At 36.0% G+C, this 22863-nt stretch overlaps 1 protein-coding gene across 2 annotated transcripts in view; it reads left to right on the top strand.

Moving 5' to 3' along the window:
- The window catches only part of HDAC9 (histone deacetylase 9), a gene marked incomplete at its 3' end in the record, with an annotated part of 428033 nt that overhangs the window by 335704 nt on the left and 69466 nt on the right, over nucleotides 1-22863 (top strand). For both annotated transcript variants that reach the window (XM_082043859.1, XM_082043855.1), the window contains one exon: nucleotides 6-103. In XM_082043859.1, coding sequence (XP_081899985.1) covers nucleotides 6-103 — 98 coding nt within the window. The remainder of the gene's footprint in view (nucleotides 1-5; nucleotides 104-22863) is intronic.

Here is a 22863-nt window from a genome sequence, read left to right as displayed (position 1 = left end):
TTCAGGTTGGAAGTGGCCCTGGTGAAGGGTATAACATAAATATTGCTTGGACAGGTGGCTTGGATCCTCCTATGGGCGATGTTGAGTATCTCACAGCATTCAGGTTCGTACATTTTTGGTTTAAAGTTATGAAAAGTGATTGTAGAACATAAACACGTGATGCACCTAATGTAATGTTGAAAGACAGGAGAATGACCCATGATGAAACTAACTTGACCCTGGTATCCCAGTATACAAAAGCTTAGTAAATAATAAAATTTAATTGTCATGATCATCCACTCAGAATCGACAAAAAGTATGTCTAATGGTTTAATCGGTCAGTCATTTTTTCATTATTATATGGTGTCAGTAAGATTACTTTGAGTTTGCTCACTTCTCTACCTGCAAAATTTAAAAGTAAGCCTTTATACCAGGCAGAAGAAAATTACTGTTCTCATTCATGTTGATTGTAGTTACATGCAAGTAGAGCAGATAGAAGGCAATATGAAGTATGGTCGAAACCCAGCATGCTTCATTCTCTTAAAAGTCTAATCATGATGCTCACAGATTTGACCATTTTTTTTTTTCTATGAATTGCAATAAAATGTTATTTATTTAAAAGAAAATAATTGTGAAATATCTCAGTAAGAATGATAGGAAATGTTGCATGCTGTATTTATCTTTGCTTTCAATAGCTCATTCTAAATTAAATTTTGTTCTTTCATAGGTGATGCATCATAATATTTAGTCTTATTTTCATGGGACCAGAGGAGATAAAACCAGTTTAAAACACACTCTTTTAGATTTTCAGTAGCTCTATCTTACATACACCATTTTCTTTCATTGTAAAGCAGTCCAGTGGAATGGTTTTGTGGGCACTCACCTCTCAAGACTGGGCACATGCTACATATTTGAAAAGAGGTTTCATCTAGTGGAGACTGATATAACGGAAAGGCAATGAGACAACTAACATGTATCTCCGATCACTTTCAAGACTTTTAGTTTGAAATAGTGCATTTACCTTATATAACTTTTGACTACATGCTATCCAAAACACATTGCAAAAAGTATAAAACTCATTTTCATTTCTTTTTCTGAAGCACTCCTGCGCAGTACCTGAAATAATATGCAGAGGATCTGATAAACAACAAATCTGAATTCAAAGTCTAAGCCCTAGACACAGAAATAGCCTTACACATTCACAATATCACACTGTTGTTATAGACAAGCTTTCAATTTTCTTTATGACATTTGCCTGTATTTTAAAAGAGTCTAAAAAAATAATGGCAGGCTCCAAATTTTCTACACCTCAGTACTGCCTCAAGATCTTTCCAAGATCTGTCTTATTCTTTGATTAAATTTTACGGAAGTTAGGGAACTGAATGCTTCAAATCACTGGTAATAGTGTCAGATATTAATATGTCTGGTATGTTCACCCCAAAATTCTTGGTTTGGATCCAACCTGTCCCAGTAATATTATAGGTAATGTGGCCATCTAACACTGCAGAGAAGTGTGGTCCCAGCTTATCAAACAGAAGATTTACATAACTGAGACTGCAACCACAATCATTACCTTTACTATTCTGACAACAAATACTTGAGCTTAATAATACCTTTTCCAATATTTACTTTGCAGTTCTAGTTCAATGCACACCAGTAAGTAGTCTGGAGTGGCTAATACTGCTGCTGTACTTATTCATCAGAGTTAGAGAGAATTTTGATCTCTGTGCCTGAGTAGAACATCACTATTCAGGAAAATATAATTCATGTAAGCTACTACATACTGACTAAGCATTTGCAGACATAACACTAAAATAAATGCTTAATTATATATTTTTTTTTTCAGTGCAAATAAATTCAATATAAAGTTTGGGATCTCCCTTTAAAAAATTGCTGATGGTGTAAAATTTAATGCTGTTATTTTAAATGCATCCATTGTGATTAATGTAGTTAATGTGAAGGTTTTTCACTGTGTTAAATTGTGGGGATTTTTTTTTTTTTTTTAAGGAATATAATGCTGTTGACTGATTACAATAGATACTGCCTTTTTCCTTTTCTCCAGAACAGTAGGAATGACAGGAAATATTTCCCTACCTCCTAAGCCCCTTTTTGTGTGGGCACAGTCTCTGTGCCCTCTGTAGGGCTTATTGATATGGATTTGGTATGACAGGTATGACAGTTTTGAGTGGTGTTCAATGAAGCAAACAGTGTGGAACTTTGCAGGGTGAATACAAAAATCCGTAAATTATGTAGGATAGACTGGATAGCTATTTTCTATGAATCTGGTCTGAATGCTAGGTAAATTCACAATTCCTAATAAAGAGACATTTAACCTGTGGACCAGAATCTATCCATTGTTGTTATCCAAAATGTCACACATGATGTAAACTCCATTCTCAGTTTGGCCAGGACAGAATTGTGAGATGATAGTAGTCAGGAAAGAGTCTATGGTTCAGTTCTTTAGCCACAGACAGATAGGAAGGTGTAGTCTTGGAGAAAATCAATAGAACAGTTGCTAAAATACCCCAGTAAGTTAGCTGTTGTTCTGGAGCTTTGACCAGCATCAGGTCAGTTTTAAGAAAATAAACAATGAGTTTTGTACATAGGTAAATGACCTTGATTTTTTTTCTTTTCAAATAAATTGATTTTAGTGACAGAATTACAGAGTTACAGAATTACAGAATTACCTAACTAAGCGGGGAGGAGGCCGAGGAAATGCCAGACATCCTCAATTTCAAGCAAAAAATAAGGTACAAAATTGAGAGATTTTCTCTTCATACCTGCTCCCCAATGGACAGAGGGTATTGGTGAAGGTCCTCTCCAAAATAACCAAGGTGTGAATAAATCTGCATATGGGGAGAGCCTGTTTGGAGAGAAGCTGAGACTTCCTGCTTTCTGGCTGCCTCAAGAGTTTAATCCTTTGAGTTCTTAGGAACTGAGAAATTTGCATTAAAATCATCTAAAGCTCCCTAGGGGGTGCACATAACCTTCACTTTCTCACCAGCAGAGCCCTGGTTTCTTCCTGGAATTGCACCAAGCATGTATTTGAAGTGTCAACAGCCATGACACTAGGTAGCTCATTACTGCTTGATTGACTGTCAAATTTCACAGCAGAGATCCTTCTGAACGATAATGTCCACAGAAATAGAGACCGAGGCTTTTTTCTGCCTCTAGAGTTCTGCCCATAATCACATATTACATATGATGAAGTATTTGGTATCAGATATATTGTTCTTAGGCCAGAAATTATTTGTAGAACAGTATAAGCATTTACACACATATAGAGACAGAGACAGAGACAGAGACAGAGACAGAGATAGAGATAGAGATAGAGATAGAGATAGAGAGATAGATACACGCAGGTAGCTGAATATTAGTCATTTTCCAGTGCATAAATAATTAGATAAACCTATTTTAAATAGATCTTGTTGAGACTGAATGAGATTCCACCGTACTCTTCCCTCAATCTGTCCAAGAAAGTATTTCTGTTTCTTCAGGAAAAAACAACTGTATGTGTAAAAATGCAGAAAATTTGAAGATGAGTTAGAGGCATAACACAGAAAAATCACCTCAAAGGCATGGTGAGTGAGTGGCTCCTGTGGGACTCTAGTGGGCAACAGGAAAAAATATGGTGCTGGTTTGTGTCTGCCATTTTGACTTCAGTGCTACACGAAAAGTCTTGGTTGTATTTTGAAAATAACTCTAGTGCAAAATCAGATGTAAATAGCTGTAGCCAGTTTGGAGATGAAGATTGCTCTTTCATGTATAAAGGAATGTGTTTTCCTTTCCATTTCTTTCCCATTTCTTCTAAGATAATATGTTTGCTTATGTTAACTACAAGAAGGTAGTAGGAGAGAAGTTTCTGTAGAATGGAAAATAAGTGCAGTAATCAAATCTATACCTTTCAATTTTGCAGGAAAAATTTTGTCTGATGTTCACCCTAGTAAAGCAACTGGTCTAGCTACAAAAATCCTTGAAAGAATGTTCTTTTTCTAAAGGGCAGGAAGCTCTTCTTTTCCACTATGATAACAAAAAAGCACAGCTCTTTTCCATTATTTTCAAGGCCTGGTGTATCTTTCTCTATAGAGAGTTTTTTTCATCATTTACTTCCACCTCTTCAGATTAAATTTGTGTTAATCTCTTTGAAAGCAATAGGAGATGGTGACTATTTTCTAAAAGGACGAATCTACACTCGAGTTTATGAGGATATAATCCACTCTCCTCTGCCAACAGTTATAGAAAAATAAGAGCAATAGTCAACTACTAATGTTCAAATAATTATTTTCATAAGCTCCACATAATACCAGATGTGCTCAGTTAAGCAGGCAGCAGAGGCTCAGGTCTGTGTTGTACATGCACATATGTATCTATATGTACTTGGAGTTTACAGAGGACAGAAGAGATGTGTTTCCATAGAGCAAAATATAGAAGACACAGGAGGCAATGGAAACAAATGTGTGTGTGTGTGTGTGTGTGTGTGTGTGTGTGTGTGTGTGTGTGTGTCTGTGTGTTCAGAAGAGGGAGAGAGAGCAAGAGACAGAAAGAAACTGGGGTGTGCCTTCCAACTGCTTTGCATTGCTTTGATTCAACAAAGGAGCTGTAAATTTAGCTTAACCAGCCAGTATGCTCTGGCTGCTTTGCTCTACTCCAGAGTAGCATAAAACAGCCACAGCGTATCAATGAACCTGGCCATAAAAGCTTCCATAAAATGAAATATGTGTGTGTGTTTCTTGGAATGATTAGAAATAGCTCATGATAATATTATCTTTGAGTTCAATTTTTAGCAGTCATGTGTATGATTTTAATTTAAGAAGGTGAGCAAATTCAAAAGACATAGGTGACATTAAGACAGAGTTAAGGATGAACTATATTAATGATCTAATTTAAAAGATGACACAAAATGTATGATTACTCCAAAATAATGTTTTTAAACAAAAAGAATTCAAAATTAAAATAATGCTTCAAGCCTCATATGTTAAAATGTAAAAATGAAATAAAATTAACTAAAATGAAGGTGTGCAGAAAACCTTCGCTCTGTCTTACAATCCCTAGTGCTTGTTCTGGGAGAAGATAAATATGTTTAAAACTCTTTGTATTCTAATCTCTGATCAAAAATATCAAGAAATATTCATTGTAGTCTTGTGGCCTTACAGGGCATAGTTAATGTTATTTGAGAGATTACACTAAGGTATACCAACCTTTATTTTTTTTTGTCTTATTTTTTATTTCCTGATCTGATTACATTTAATTTTGACATTTCACATGAAAAACTTTGTAAATGTATTTTTGTTGTTTTTCAAATGTATTCTCCTTGTTAACTCTGTTTCAGCATAGGTACTGACTATTGGTTTTTTTACTTTTTAAGTTACAATTTCATACATAAACCGTAAAAAGCATACTCAAATATTTCTATGTTTCCATTATGAGTTTTCACCTAAGTATACATAGATAGTATCTATTTGTACATGTTAATTTAATTTTCCTGTAAATTTTGCTTATAATAACTTTTGTACACTAAGGAATTGGAGATAACAACTTTAATAAGTTTTATGTATCCTGTTGGTATTCAGTTTCATGATATTAGGTATGTGTACATGAAAAACATAAATTCTTTCTTTTAGCTCAAATCACTAGTCTCCTACTTTTGTTAAATGTCCATTTGTTCATGTACTACATGTGTAGATGAGGTGCACATTCTTACCTATCCATATTTATTATTTTAAATACATTTGCGTTATCTGTGTCGTGTCCTTTCCTATTTTTCTTCTCTCAAAATACAATATTTCTGGTCTTTTCAATCTCTTTTCCTTTAGAAATGTATCCAGTTGCCAAATTATTTTAATTGCTCATCTCTGAAGATCTGCTGTTTTCTAGAAATGAGCTAAATACACCACATGAGGGCGAACCATCGATTCATATTATTTTTAATATTATTATGTCTTTCTTTGACATCATTATTCTACAATATTGTATAACTCTCTGACTGAGTAGAAACCTTGGTTTCTGATAAACATAGTAAAAGAATGTAGGAGACAAAAATATACATTTTTCCTAGCTGTACCTAACTATTTACAGTGGGTCATAGAACAATGGTATATTGCGATAATATTTAATGAATTCCACTCGGAATAACTTTTGAGGAAAAAGTTCTTTTCAACAGTAATTCTAAATACCCATAACTTAATGCTATTATTTTTTATGACAGTAATGTTCAGAGGCTGCTTCCAAGCCTATTTTACACTAGACTGAAAAATATGGTAAGACTTGGTTTCTGGTTCAAATGTGAAGAGATAAAAAGCCAGAAGTGTGGGAGAAGAAATAAAAAAGCTAAGTTAGCAGCTCAGTCTCATGAGTCTATAAAGGAAGTAGAAGTAGACAGAACTACCTTCTTCAGAACTTGAATCTGTTGTGTTATCAGTGAACTCTGCTGACAATAGCCTCAGACTAGCAAAATGCCATGTTTATCTTTACTAACAGAAACAAATTATGCATTTCTCAATATTTCTCAATATTTTACTTTACAATAACCGGTAAAGATTATCCCAGTTGTTGTTGTTTCTCTAGTCTATTTGCTGACAGCAGTGTGTTCAGCATTTCAGTGCTTAAAGAGGAAGGCAGATACCTGAGTCGTATCTATGAGAGGCAGAGAATGACTTACCCAAATGTAGATGGACATTATTAAGAGTGCTAATTGTCCAAAATCCTTCTGCATTGTCATGGGCATAGTACTGCTCTTATGAAGAAAAATACAACTGAACAGAACAGAGTCATGGAAGCTCTGGGAAATCTATGTGATTGTTTCTGTATGGATGTATATAGTTTGCTTTGAGTCATGCACAGCATTCTGTGGAGTTGTAAGTTACAGTTTCAATCACTTTTGTATTTCTGATTTTGTCCACTTCTTCCAAGTGTTTTTAAATGATAAGCATTTCAACCGGAGATGTCTTTCTTTTCCTTTCTGCCATAGAAAATGTCTTAAGAGAATTTGAAGAAAGGTACACCAAACAGCTATAAAAAGATGACTTAAGAGTGCCTCAGCAGTTCCTTTTGAAGAAGTTTGAAGAAGCTAGAAGTTTACTTGGAATAGTATTTTTAAAATCTGCTTAAAGTATAAGTTTCATATGTAAAATAATATGTAGTCTTGAAGATTTGTGGTTTTTGAATATTTTTTTTAATATGGTAGTGGGTTTTTTGTAAAAATGGTAAATTTTCATGCTTTTTTCTTGTTTCTTGCCAAATTTTCTGATAGTCCTTAGGAAACAGAGAAGCAGAGTTAAAAGCATTTGAAGCACTGGTATGTTATAAACAGCTTTACAATATTTCGTTATACTTCAAAGTTCACCATAAAACTAAAACTGGCAACACTGTTTATAACCTGCAACCTCTTGTTCTTCCTACTTGTTTATTTTTATTTGGAAAAATCTAACTTCTTCTCAGCAAACTACCTTAAATTTTCACCTTTAATATACCAGGATTTAAAAAAACTGTATATGATGCTCCTTTCATTCACGAGAACTACAAAAATGAAACCTTCCATTACAAAAATTAATTAGTGTCGGCTTACTTTTCTACAGATGCACAGTTTCTTTTATTGACATGGCAGAGTAGGGGGTGGAGGAGAAAGGATAATAAAATATGGCATGTGTCAGGTTTATGTGGTTCAGGTTAGAAACTATTTGATTAAAACCCCAAGCCATACATGGTCTGTAGTTTCAATGTACTGAAAAGAACCTGAGCTCTTTTCCAATATAACTATTTTCCAATTTTTGTCAGGCCAGAAAGATGAAAGAATAGAGGTGGATGGATAAAGAATTGCCATATTGTCAAATACTTCAATGGAAAGGTGAGAAATATTGCCAGAAACATCCTGGAAGAAATTAAACAGCAGCAAGAATACAGAAGATATTTTTATCCTAAAAGCCAAAATATCCGTGGCATATAGATGGAGATAAATTTCAGATCTGAATTAAAAGTTCTACAGCAACACTGAGCAATTGTGTACATGTCCGGCATCAATTTAAATTTTCTTGCTTTATAATAACTTTTGAGAACTATACTCTAGCCTGTAAAAAATATCCACATGTTCGCTGCTGGAACAGCTCCAGACTGTAACAGAACCACTAGATTGCACCCTGGTGCTTTATGTATTGTTTAATTGTTTTCCTTTGGTGGATATTTTTATTAAAAGCCCATTATCCAGAATCAGACAGAAGTGTTGTTTCAAGAACAGCAGAAACAGAGGCCTTTCAGCTACACAGTTCTTATTCATGCTTTCTTTAGCCAGCTTAGCTAATGAGACCTCCTTTTAATACTTAGAGAAGAAAAAGAAATGGGAAGTTTTCTTTTGCTCCTTTCAAACATAAGCAGGATTGCAAAGAAGTATTGTGAGGTTCTGGGTGTACTCACACACCTGTGTCTCAGTATGAGATTGTGTGGGTACCTCCATGGCATGCCTGGATGTTGTCGTGCTTTTGTGCCAATAAATCTTTGTAGATATTTTTTAATCTTAATGATTTTGTGTACCTGTGCTACACTTTGACTGTAAAGTAATTGAGTTAAAGGAACAAGTCTTCTTTTTTTCATAGAAAATGTATTCTAGCAAATAAAACTCGAATAGTTCTGAAGAAAAATAGAAAAATCTGGCAAGAGCAAGCTTTTGAAATCCTGAATTATGGTGAATAGAACTGTGCTCAGTGCTGCAAGATCTTATGAGGTTTCTTGTTACTGGATGCTGTTGGAGCACCAACTCGTATTTTATTACTTTTAAAAGTCAGCTTTTAGTCTTGTGGAGAGATGTTTGAAACTATGAAAACATAAATGCCTCAAAAATAGATATCTAATGAAAAACTTCAGGGAGGTCTATGACTCATGATTATGTGGTGTTAGCAGTACTGCTTGGGCCACCAGTAATCCCATTAAATCAATGCAGCTTCTTGAAGAATAAGTTGTTACCCAGTGTGAGGGAATCCAGCAGACTTCAGACTCCTAGACATTAGTTGTTTCTTACAGGCAGTGTAAGAAAAAATGCTGTTGTGCAGTGATTTACCATGTTTGGCATATTTGTATATTTTTTTCCTGCAAAGTGGAGGCTGTCCTGTGATCACATATGCTATGGTCTGGATTTAGAAGTAAATGGATCATTTGTGTCATAAGCTAATGCAGGTCTCAGTTGTGCACACCAGCATAACTCCTGGCTGAGATGTAGTTATGTATACAAAATAGTCGCTTCTTGCAAAAGTCATTGTTGAAAGAGTTCATGAAAACATTTAATGTAATTAGCCCATCAGGTCTCTAAGATTATATACAAGCACTTTCATGTGTTATTATGCCTTAAAATAAGCTTTTGAATATTTCTTTATCTGATTCATATGTTTACCTACCACAAGCAGTCTAGTCATATTGATATCAGATATTAAAATAAAGTTACAAAAAATATTAATGAAATTAATTAACTTAATTAATTAAAAATATTGAAAAATGAAACCAAACAAATTACAGCACAGTATATACCAGGTTGAAAATAGCTATTTCTGGGATGCATACCAGACAATATAAGGTGGAGGGCTGAAGGGAAGATGCAGCTTATTTGGTTCTTTTCTCCCTGTCAGTAAATTGATCGGTCTCTGCTGCTTTCTCCCTCCTGTGCATTACTAAATAGAGATGACTAAAGACAGCAGTTCCAGTAAGTAGCAACTGTCCGTGGTTTTGACATGTGATTTTCCTCTACACTGGAACAAAACCAAAACTGTTTGAAAGTTTCCAAGAAAACAACTAAGTGTGTGTTTCAAACCTTTTCATGACAATGTTCATCTCTAGCTTCATTGTGAGGGCATCATTCGAGGAAGAAAAAAAACTGAGGTGAGAAATCCCGCCCCTGAATGATTGAAAAAAAATTGTTGTCCCCCATCCTCACAAATCAGGGACTTGAACCTGACCTCATCACATCTGAAGTTAATGCCTTTGCTGTCAGACTATGTGTGATTTTTTTCCACCCTCACTCTTAAAAGGAGTCTTCCTCTGAAAAACAGCCGTGAGGCACCTCTACGAAAAGATTATGTTTTGGTAAATGAGTACATTTCTCAGAAAAGTTACAGTTCTAATCCTGCATTATTAGGCTGATAGGAGAGCAGGGGCTAATTACCTCCCTAACCAATCCAGCCCTCCTACCTCTCCAATCAAGATGTTTACTGATTAAAAAAGTATTGTTTTTAAACCTTTGCAAGTGCTTCAAAAGGTTGCCCATCTTTTTCAATATATTTCTTGTTGAAACTGCATGCAAAGCCAGCAAAAGAAACACAGAGTTTGTAACAGCTTAAAGACTGTGATTTCCAACTGATCAAGAAGGCGGTGATTTCATTCTCACCCTATACCATCAGATGGGCCACTGCTAACAAGTATTAGCTGCCCCTGATAGTGAAAATATGCAATGGATGAGCATTCTTGAGTTAATTTTTACTTGCTCTGTGTCAGGTTCAGTCATAGGCCCTGATGTAAAAAATCACTAAACAAACCAAGAAATTTTCGTATTGCCTTTTGTGGTCTTGCAAAGCAAATTTAAGAACTTCCAGGTACTGGACATACTTTTCCAATAGTACCAAACAGTAGAAATAATTTTCCAATACAGAAAAATACTCTCACCTCACCTTTTCCTTTCACATTTTTCTCTTGGAGTCATAATTTGACTACTCACCAAATTCTTCACAGTAGCACTAGCTCCCCTTTTCCTCCCACATCTCTGTCCTGTGCCTCTGATCACCAAGTTGCTCCTCATCTGTTCTTCTCAAACTCTTTTGCTGGCACCAAGGACTCATTCTTTTTCATCTTCTGGTCTACTTGGAACAAAATATTTTCTTGTATTTTTCTGTTTAACCTCCCATTCCCCTCAATAGAGGTTCTTGTCCCTTGTGATACAATCTTGTCTCATTTAAAAGAAAAAGTGCTTTGAAGCTGTCTATCATCCTGTCTCTTATCTCCTTCTCTGTGCCCAGGACCACTGAGTGTACAGATCGCTGTCTGTCCTCTGATTCAGTTCTAGACCTTCTCCAAAATAGCATCTCAGCCTTCCTTTACTCTGAAACCATTCTGAGTATAAACTCCACCCAGCCCAAAGCTCAGAGTCTATATTTCACCCTTATTTTCCATAGGCTGTGTGTCATCCACTTTTATTTACCCTGGTGATCTTTGTCTTGAAAATGTATCCTTCCCTGGCTTCCATGCTTGGTAGTCCCTGGCCTCCATCCAGCATTTCACATAGCTCCTTCAGCTTGTCTCTTGGAAGAATCAACATTTTCTTGCTTGAGCTTTCTTCAGTGATTCCATGACATTCTGCTTGTGGTCTTGGTCCTATTCCATTGTGTCTGCTCGGGGACAGTTCAACCACAACACAAATTCAATTATTTTTTGTCAGCCAACTAATTCTCTGTTCAAAGTATGTCTCCTCTGTGCAGTATGAAAATGTATAGCAACTTTATGGTACACTAATTTAGGAAATCTGCCTTTAGCTCAAGCTCGACTTTACCAAACTTTTACCCCCAAGACATTCCTGCTGCCACTCTCTATAGACAGATCCGTCTTTCTGTTTGTCACTCAGACAAGTTCTTGTGTTACCTTTGACCTTCTCTGTTGGAAGTCACAACCCAGCAGTGTCTAAATTTTGCAAATTCTTTCTGTAGCATGTCTGTGAAATACAGAATATACTACCATTCCAACCAGCAAAAGCGGTTTCTAAGCTTCTGCCATTTTGTTTATTATTGCAATGTCATTCTCAGAACACACCTCTGAATTTTATTTTCCAGAGCATGATACCAGGTACAGTTTCTGCTTTTTCTGGTGATAATGTTCATACTTGTAGGGTATTCTCATAAACAGTTAAAAAACTACTCCATTAGCCTCCTTGAAATCATTTCTATTTTGCCACATTGCCTCCCACAAAACTCAATAGTAGTTAAATTCCTATACTGCTAAGATTGCTTCTAATGTTCTAGCTTGTACAGCTTCTGCCTGTAGTTCCTCAAATCCCCACAGAGTCTATACACAGCAGCCATCTTTTTATTCCTTTTTTGCGGTGTCTTATGCAATGGGGCTTTGGTTTGTGACAGCGCCTCATGCATTGTGCTAATATAACTTTGTTTGTTATAATTAAGGATAATAGTAAGATGTAAGGAGTTAAAAGGTTACTTTGGCATATACTGTAAGTTATTCCTCTCCTCATCATGTTGCATGATGGTATACAACCCCAATACTGGTGATTGTGGCTGCATGTGAGAAATGGGGTCACATGAGCTGGTGCACTAACTGGCACCAAAGCTGGAACCAGGTCCCCTGATCTGATGCAAAAGGGGGTGTCTTCCCAGGGCTCAACAGAAGGAGATGGAAGGATTGAGTCGTCTAGGCCAGTTGAAAGACATGTAGTTCTTTGTCTTTTATGCAAATTTGAATGACCAGAATTTATTTGTGACATGGTGACACAGACCTGTATTATGGAACTGTTCTTTGTCAGCTGAGACATGTGGGTATGCTACTGGTGAGATCGACTCCTTCCCCAAACAGATTTTGGAAGTGTGATCCACCCTCTGTCCACCCATCTCAGGAGCACAGATGTTGCTCAATATCCTTTCCACAGTGTCTAAGATCTCATTAAGCCCATGAACATATGTGTCTTGTTGACATCTGAGGAAACATAATGATTATCAACAAAATGTAGGGCTTGTTGCACACTGTATCACTTCAAACACAATAAGGTTATTAAGGTTTAATTACATAAGAAACGGTATACAAGTTGCAGGGTCGTAGAACATTACTTGCAGAATTTAAGCAAGATATAAGAGTTTCCTAAGTTTCTATTTTAGTTTTATTTCCAGCACTATTCTTTGACAAACTAAATAAATTACTGCATGTATTGGACCTCTGAGGCTTGGGGCAAAGAATGGAAAAATTATTTACAAAAGCTTGAAAATATTTAATCACTAGAGGCAGGGGGCAACTGTGTTTTAATTAGCAGTTCCTCAGGCCATTGGCTAGCTGGAGGCTTTCTCAAACAACCACACAAACGCACTGAATAGCTGTTTGCCAGCCTTAGGGTCAGGCCTGAGATGAAACAGATAAGATAATTGGCTCTAATGAAATCCAGAAGGCCTTGGCTTTCTTGTTTGAGCTTGGATTTGAAAAGTGCGTGTGGAAGTGAGGCTTAATTCAAACCAGCCCTGAACTAGGCCCGTTTTTCAGTGACTTTGATATTGTTTGAAGTTCTGAAAGTGTTCGCCACACCACTAGCCTGCTGGGCTGGGCCTCCCCGGTCACCTTAATTACTGAGCTTTATTGCTGACTTTACTACACAGGAAAGGAGCCATTATATGTTCCATCAACATCAGCTCTCCTCAGATTGGAGGAAAGGGCAGGGTGAAAGGCCACTGTAGGAAGGCAAAAACTTCACTTTGAGGTAGTCAGATCATTTACCCGTGTTAAATTTCACTGTGCTATGTGTGTACATTCCTCACAACACAGAAGCCCAATTTCCATTTTTTTTTTCGCAAGTGATTACTTTTCAAAACATTTTGTTTGTGTCTGATTAACAGAAGGGGACACTTATTCTTAGAGGTGGAAAGAAGGCAAATTGTAACAAACGCCTAATTAATCATCACAGGGGAAAGAAATCTAGTTAAAATCTGTAATAAAGAGAAATTGTTCTTAATGCTTCTTTGAAGTGGGAATAAGTGAGGAAACCCCTATGGTGTGTTTGCAGACCTGACACCCCACAGAACCGACTCCTTACAGCCAGCCTGATATCTTGAGGGTAACTTGTAATGTGCTCTCCAAAACCAGAAAGGCTCCTGTGAAATACTGTAAGGGCAAGCAACAACTGAGGTATTCTAGCAATGCTAGTTGTGAGTTATTCTCTTCAGGATAATTACTTTCAGAGTTTGGTCCTAATCTTTTTAGCTGCTCCAGCTGGTGGTGCTGCTGGGAAAAAAAACAAAACAAAATGAAACAAAACAAAACAAAACAGGCTGAACTTGTGTTCCTGAATGGGTTTTCAAATCTAGACAATCAATAGGAGGAGGGACATGTCTCAGGATTCAGGATCCAGTGTCTGGGGCCACCGAGGTCCCTGGGAAGGCTGCTGTCAGGAAACCTGGGACAGACCTTGCAAATGCTTAAATGTGTGGCTGGATATATTTGCATGTTAACTCATTATTAAGTCAATCAGACTACTGGCCCAAGTAAAGTTACACATGTGCATTTATGTTTGCAGGATTGGACCTCCCGAGACCAATGAAAGTGTATAATATTGGCCAATTTGGGCCAGATCCCATATTACCAACACTAGCACATAATAAAAGAAATGATGAATATTACTTGCTAGTGGGATTGAAACAGTGAAGTTCAGATCAAGATACACAAACATTTTTTCCATGAGCTCGGCAGACAAACTAGAGAGGACTGAAAAATCAGTTCTGATGCTGTTTACTCTGTGAATTTGTATTTTTTTTCATGGAGCTAATATTTCTGTTTTTCTTAAAAGCTTAAAAATATCTTGGATTCCTTCATAAAAATTAGAAATGTCACAAAGATACATTCTGCAGAGTATTCAGTCCTTTCCTTAAGGCAACATTTTTTCACAAAAAAGTCTTCTGTAATTTGAGATAGTTCCAATTTATGTTATTTTATAAATAATATGTATGCTATAATGCAAATTTTATGTATGTATAGCTAAAGATTTTTTAACACAAAGGGCTCTTATTCAAGAAGCCTGAAAGGTTCTTGTTTTCTTCCCTTTCATATGGCCTGTCATTTTAACATGTTTTATGTTAATAGAATGGCAAGTTGGTTATATGTTTTAAAGAAAAGCAGCAGGTTTTAATATTTTTATCAACAGTTTGTGAAATTTTAACCTCCTAAACTCCTAGCCAGCATCACACGGAGCTGCTTATATCTCGATGTATATTTTATTATCACTAATTAGTCTCTCTCTAAGCTGAGAAAATATCTTTTCAAATCATCATAATTCATTACAATTATCAGAAAACAATAATTTCGCTTCTAATACTACAGGTTGTTTTGTGAGAAAATAGTGGTGTAGGTGTCATAGTGTGAGAGTGTGACTATTCTTATAAGCAATGTTTCCAGATGAGTAGATGTTCTACTCTTTATTAAACAGAACATTTTGTTTACTCTCATTTTTTATAACTAAATAACAAGACACAAACTTCCTTTTGATATCATGCTACCTAAGAGGTAGTTTGGGCCATTAATGTTGTAAGACATAATCCTTATCTGACTGTACTTTCAGCTACATTCACATTTTGTAGAGGCTAATGTGATTTAGAGATTTATAATAATATTATGGTATATTGGAAATGATTTATTGACTAGGAGAAGTGAGATTATATACTCTATTAGTGATTTAATTCATACCTGGCACATATGCCTACTGCTGTCTTCAATAGAAGAAATAGAATTATAACATGTACTGGTGATTTAATTTATAGGGTAAAATTAAACTTAGGTGAGTGTGTAAGCCAAGCAGGAGATAGTGATTGAGGAAGCATTTTACTGCAGGAAAAAATTCCCTGGATGTTTAAACCACTTATTCCTAAGGTTTTGAACAACGTTTTTAAAGTAGTACAATGCTTATTACCAAAAAGGTTTTTTTAATAGGTAGGGAGCTCAGAGCTACACAGTTACATAATTTCCACCTCACTTAAAATTGCTTGAAAATCTACAATTTAATAAAGAAGTGTAACAAAATAATCATCAAGTAACCATGACCTGACATAATGTTGTTGTGTTGGGCATTTTCAAAACACTATAGAGACCACACAGTAAATTGCTGGCTGAGACATAAGTGAATTTTGAGCTTCTTTACTTTCACTAATTCTGTACATTTCTGCCTCTTTATAGTGATACATCTAAAAAAATGGCTGTTAGATGTCATCTTTCTCTGTATCTGTCTGCTCTCCTGTTAAAATTTAAAGGTAGATTTTGATTCTGCTTTTAATTATTCTTCCTTTATATCATTTTAGAATGTGTAAAGGAGAGGTAAATTGAACCACTTGGGTTCAGTAAGTCACTTTTAGATGCAACGACCATGACGTATGTTTTGGCAGTACTGCATTCTGTTGTTCATTACATTTTTTTTACACTCTTTGATAACAAGGGGGTAACTGGAAGATAAATACCACAAAGAACACTTAATTCAATGCTGGATGCTTTACCTGTTTATGTAATCATAGATTACTTTCTGGTATCCTTTACCCTGATAAAGCAGACAGAAAGAGTTAATAAGGACATTACCTACATAAGTTATATACATGTGGCTTTTTGAGTGTGACTGTTCATTGCTGTAGTCAGTAACAACATGGGAATAATTCACTGCAGAGAACTGTCACAGGGGATGCCATAGGTATGTAATTCTTTTGACTGAGGAATTCAACTGGGATACATTTCTCATATCATGGCATATGCTATATTCTCATAGATTACTTTCGTGTGATGTGGGAGATCAAAGGATTGTACTCTATGAGTACAATAAACTTGAAAAGAATAAAAAGGAATAATGGTGAAATATCAGATAAAACAAACAGGAGCCGATACAATTTGGAGAAAATAACAATTAGAGGAAAAATGAGGTCAGCATGCTTCTTTATTGTTCTTGGTTGTGGTGTGAAGTCTTGCACCTGCTTGTTAACAAGGTCAGATTTAGGATTAAGAAAAAACAGGGAGTGATTTTAGTTGCATATTTTCTCCTAATAGCTCTGTTTCCTTAATTTAATTCATATGTACAGTATTCCAAAATAACTACAGTGATTGATAGTGCTGTAATAAAACACAGGAAAATACACACAAATTGAACGTTTCTTTAAAAATGTAAAAGACTTCCCATTGCATTCTATTTACTATCATGCTTTAAACAGAAGTGAAATTCTGTTCTAACAGTAACATGGAGAATTACTTTGAATTTGTAGTCAATACTATCTTAGATATTTTGAAAAATGGACTAATAGTTCACACATTTTAACTTAAAAAACATGTAATTTTTTATTTAATGGAAGCCATTGTGTAACTGCAGTTCCATAATATCTGTGGTGTATTAGGTTGTGTAAGGATTGTGAAATTAACAAAGTGCTAAGTTCCATATTGCCCATGCTGCTTATGAATACTATTACTCTTGGTAAAATCTAGATAAGTATTCTTATAATTATTGTAACAGTATTAGCTGCCCAGATCAGACTATGATTTTTTGCACTGAAAAAGCAGCACTGTGCAAGTCATTGAGAGGAAACAGAAGGTTCAGCCTGCTGTGTAGAAACAATTTGCATTAGCACCCTAAAGGAAAATGTGGAAAGCAGCCATACATTTTCAGATCTTAGTTGAAAAATTTAATTATACAGATGTGATTCACTTCCTTATGTTCTTTCTGCTTTGAACATGAAGAAAAATGATTTTATATTTGGAAAAAAGAACCTTGAGTTCCTCTGCTGTCTACCCAGGGAACCTTATCGGTACCTTAAGATTGAAAGGAGAACAATGTTAATGGGAGGCTTCCTAGAATGGTTTCTCTGTTGGAGATTTTAGCTTGATTGACTCAACAATATTGAAGAAATTGTGGTTTTTGGTTTAATATTTCACACTAGGTTTTTGTTAAAAATTAGCATATAAACAGTGACAAATAAAGAAATCCAGCCGTGTCCCTGAAGCATAGGCATCTGCATGTGAGGACGGTGTCTATCATACTTTCCCATTGCGGAGCTCTGGGTGATTCATTCAGCCAGATCAAGAGAGCTGTGAGACTCACCCTTAAGCAAGGATACACATTGGTTGGTTGAATAACTTCCTAGACTTCACTGCCTGTACCAACTAGGACCTTGATTCAGTTCTCAAAAACATGCAAATCCAGTCCCACATGAGATGCACTGGAGGAGCAAACGTTTACTGCTGTGGCTGACAGTTATGGCACAGGATCTCTGGGAGATTGTGCCCTATTGGAGAGTAGCAGGTGACCAGGACAGGTCCCTCTGCATCCCAAAAGCTGCTGGCTATCTTCACATAGGCAACTGGACTGAATCCTCTGCCTCCATGAAATATAATGTAAGTTTAGACCCTCAGCTCACATATAGATTCCTACAGTATATGATTAGGTGTCTGGATCTGTCTTTGGATGTCATTCCTGGTTAAACTGATCTCTACTCTAGGTAATGTTTATATACATACTTCTGGCATAAATCAGTTAACCATGGTTTAATCCGTATATGTTTAGGGATATTGCTCTAAGCCAGTGTCTCAGAGTATGCCTATACTTCTATACCTTCAAAGAAAGTTCAATGTTCAGTCCAGCTTTAAGATACATGTGAAATGACTGAAGAATTCTCATGAACCACCCATGCTCATTGATTTTGTCTTTACTGCATAGTGTCAAAACATAAGCACACACACTCTAAGTAGTTGATGATGTCTGTCTCTAAACCAATCTTTCAGGATGGAAACAGTTTAAAGGGACTAATATACTGCACTGATATAAATTATGTTTTCTTAGAAATATGAAATAGCCTGTAGGAAAGCAAGTGCCTCTGGCAAAAGTTTTTCAGTATCCATGCTGACTTAGTTTGAAGCTAGACACCTTTGGATCTAGCTGCAGTGTGCAGTGGAGTCATATCTCTACACAAGGTATCCACTTCAGTCTATTGATGAATCAAGTGGAAGGTTTACCACTTCAGTTGTACACTTTTCATTCTATCTGTGTACTGCACCTTCCGTAGCCAATATTTCTGGCTGTACTTAGACCAAAATACATGAGAACAATAACCTGGGATGTTTGTACTGTAGTCAGCTTGTACTGTGTACTCCTGAAGGGACTACCTCTCAACAGTGACCCTTTCCAGAAATTTAGAACTGGTAATATTTATGAGAGTTCAGAGCAGTTGAAACATTGGCTAGAGATCTTTTAAATGGCTAAACTTCCACACACTCCCTAAGGAGCTGAGATGGGGATCATTTCAGACCTGTCAGAGGAAGATCATACCTTAATTGTACTTCATTGCACTATAAAAAACGAGACTTCTCCACTAGATTTAAGAGCCTGTGGTATTGTGATCTGTGTGAAATCTTAGGGGAACTCACCTGAGATCTTACTGAGTGTATGAAATAAGCTTGTGTCACTAACAAAGGTAGAAATAGTCACATAAATGTGATGGTTTCTGTAATTGATCTTTTCTAAAGGTATCTCCAACTTGACAGGGAGCATCTTTTCAGTGAGATTTATTCTGTAATACAGTACACTCCAGTGGCTGCCTTCCAAAAATACTGCCATAAATATGTGCTTATAAATAAGGCAGCTCCAAATCACTCAGGCTCATGACTCCAGCATTTCATCAAAATAGAAATACTACTTCAGCTGTGACATAGATGCCAGCTTTCAGAATAGAGCCTCTCTGAAACATGAAGGACTGGTTACCTCTTTCAGTAGCAACCCTTACTCTAGCAGGGTTACACATTAGCAGCTCAGCTTTAAAAATTTTCATAGTCTTTAAAAAAGAGTATGGTATGTCATGGAGCATGAAATGACATGGAATTACAATGCTACATTCATTTGATAAAATTCAAATCAGCCAGCTTCTTCTGTCACTTGCCTTTTTGCCATTCAGTGGACAAGCTGTCCACAGAAGGATGATCTTTTCTTCAGTCTGTTTCAAAACTTTCACAGTTTTCACAGTCATAGAAAAGTGATAGGGACTCTGTAATTAAGGCAAAATGCAAGCTACCTCTCTACACCTTATCTGTAATCTTTGGAAAGTTGTAGAACTCTCTGGAGTATCCAGAAGTTTCTTCCACAGCAGGGCACTAATTTGTGGTGATTTTCCATTTCCACTGACACTGGGAAGAGCAAGAACCTTACTGTTCGTGTCTCCTTGGGGAGTGCTTGAAAATATTCCCTTGGACAGCATGAAGAGAAAGGAGGAGTGTGAGGAATGAAAGCTTTGACCAACGCAGATCTCTGCTAGCACAAGGGCAGAGGTGGTAAATCCCCCAAAATAAATAAGGCTTTCCTACTTCAGGGCTGTTTACTTTGAGAAGGTGCCTTTTACTGTAGCTGGGTGATGTCCCAGGGAAAAGGGACACATAGAACAGCTGGACTTCACTGAAGCTGGTAGTTTAGTTGAGTGTCCAGCCAGCGTTCCCAACCCTGAGATATAGAAATGCATCAGCAATTCTGTGAATTAAGCACCAATACACTCTTTAAATGATGGACCTAATGCTGAGGTGATGACCTTGACTAAGTCCATGTGGTGTTGCATCTCTGGACTTGTGTCACAGAGGACTGTACTGGAGGGATCACAAGGCAAAGTGCACAAACATGAGAAAATGCTGAAGGTCCCAGGAGTGAGACCATATGCACACTTCTGCAAGGTCAGTACTCTACTGTACAGTTTTGAACATTTGTGAAGAGTTGTTCTTTGCTAAGAAAGAAAAATATAGTTTCAAGCTGGAAGTTTCTGTCTGAATTCAATTTAAGGAATGATGGTTAACCCTAATTATCGACAGCTAGATTGCAGCTTTAGAACAGGGAGTTGTGACATCCATGGTGTCAAGAAGGTAGCTGTGGAGCATTAAGCTTGCCATGTCAAGCCATTTTCAGTAACAGAATAATGTATATATTTGGGTCCTGATTCTAAAAGGTTTTAAATGCATGTGTATCTTTAAAACAAGCAAACAAACAAACAAAACCAAAACAAAACAAACCCCAACCAAACAAAAAAAGTTGAGTTACTAAATTTTTTCCTAATATCACAGCATCATTTGTAAATTAATTGTAATAACATTAAAATGAACATTAAAATGTTCTTCAACAGATATGATACAATAACTTGCAAGAATAAAACATTTACAGATTCTCTTCAGATATTAGTAAAGTCCATACCATGATACTGTGCTAGCCTGTTTGCAGGTAGGACACTAGGGGACTACAAATTTCTATGAAAAGTATAAATGGGTCATGTAGAAATTAATGTTTCCAGAAATAAGAACACAATGTCCCTTACACAACATTAAGAAAAGTAACATGTCTGTGAAGACATCCGTGACTGTCTTCAAAAGTATATTAAAAAAAAAAATAAAGTTTGCAGGTCAAAAAAAGAAGTTAACATGGTCAATATCTCTCAGAAAGGAGCACTCAGGTCTTATGCATTCTCCACCTCTGTGACATAATTGGGAAGTAAAGGGGAAACCAGAGGGCTGGACTAATAGTAATGAGCAAGCAGATGAGAGAAAACAGAGTTGAAAGAGAATGTAGATGAGACAGAGAGGAGGAAAAGATGAGAGAAAACAGATGGAAGCCAAAAGCCCAATGAAGTGAGAGAGACAAGACTATAATGATTTACACAAGACATGGTGGAACTAGTCTGGATAAAATAAAAAAAAGAAACTTACACCCTGAGTCCCACTTCTGAATTAAACAAATCTTTAACAGGCTCTTAAAAAGGTTAAGGCAAAACTTTGTGATTTTTTTGTCCTGGAATTAGAAACAGAGATAGTACACCAGGATATTCAGATACTGTTAGTGACTTTGCATAGATAAGATTGAAATAAACATCAAAACATTTATAAATTTATATTAAGTGAACTTCAAACCCCTTGAGGTCTACTCTTTGCTAATATATACTTCCTTTCAAAGCTGTACAGAACCTAAAACTGAATGCATGGATAACAAGATAAACAAAACCCATCTTTCTTTACTTCCATCCTACAACATCATCTTTTTTCGCATTAGCCTGGTCTAATAATAATCTTTATTTCCTTAATAATAACTCATTATTTACATTTATTGTAAATTAAAAGAATTCTAATTGGATTTTTTAACTTATGTAAGGAGAATGTAGGAACTGTTAAAGAGAGCGCAAGTCTGAAAGAACTGTGTATCAGGATTTGGCTTCACTTGTAATTAGATATAGAGTTAAATTGGAAGGTGCATGTGTACTCTGTAGCTGTTGAAACAACATATGCCTTTTTCAATCTTAAATGCTTTTAATCTGTACAGTATCTTAATGAATTATAGAAATACTTAGTACTAAGTAGCAGCAGCTTCCTTAAGACATTCTTAAGCTGTATTCACCAATAGCTAGCAATCCCACTAAAAGGAGTTCTTAGATTACAAACTGGAGTACTTCTCATTTCTTCTCATTTCTTGGTTTAGTCACTGATTTTTTTTTTTTTTTTTTTTTTTTCCATGATCAGGTCAAAATTCTCCTTTGGTGATTCAGTGGAATTTAAAAAGAATTGAGTTGAGCCACAGGGACGATGAAAATATCAGCCTTGGCAGGATCAGCTTATTTTTAAGTACTCTTTGCTCTTTCATACTCCTCATCTCTATCATTGCTTTTTTGGTGAAGAAAGCAGTGCAATAAGTTGGTGGGAAGCTGGTTTGGTTTGTGTTGTAGCAAGCAAGACTACCGGTTCTCATTCCACAGTCAAATCTCTTTAGAGATAGATAACTATTTCCTACCTGACTGTGGATTTCCACTTGAACTGACAGGCTGCCAGTGTCAGGACACCAATTGCTGTTTGAGATTGGAGTTAAATTTCAAGATTTACAATTTAAAAGCCCAGACTTTTGCTAGAATTAAAGATTTAAAATAAAATAAAGAGTTTTTTATCTATTTGAAGGCTATGGCATCAAATTCAAAATTATATTTTTGCTACTGCAATATCTTCTTAGAGCTATACCAGGTAAGTAATATAAAACCACAAATCATTCATTTGGCACTTGATAAGAAAATTCACTGCAAAATACTTGATTAGGAACATCTGTCAAATGTGCAGAGCTGGATTAAAAAAGTACAAGACATGAAATGCCCAATAAATGAAAAGAAAGAAATAAAATTTTAAATATTA

This window comes from Streptopelia decaocto (assembly GCF_964273445.1).
Source record: "Streptopelia decaocto genome assembly, chromosome: 2".
NCBI classification, from domain to species: domain Eukaryota; kingdom Metazoa; phylum Chordata; class Aves; order Columbiformes; family Columbidae; genus Streptopelia; species Streptopelia decaocto.
This window is presented reverse-complemented; position numbering and strand designations above follow the sequence as displayed.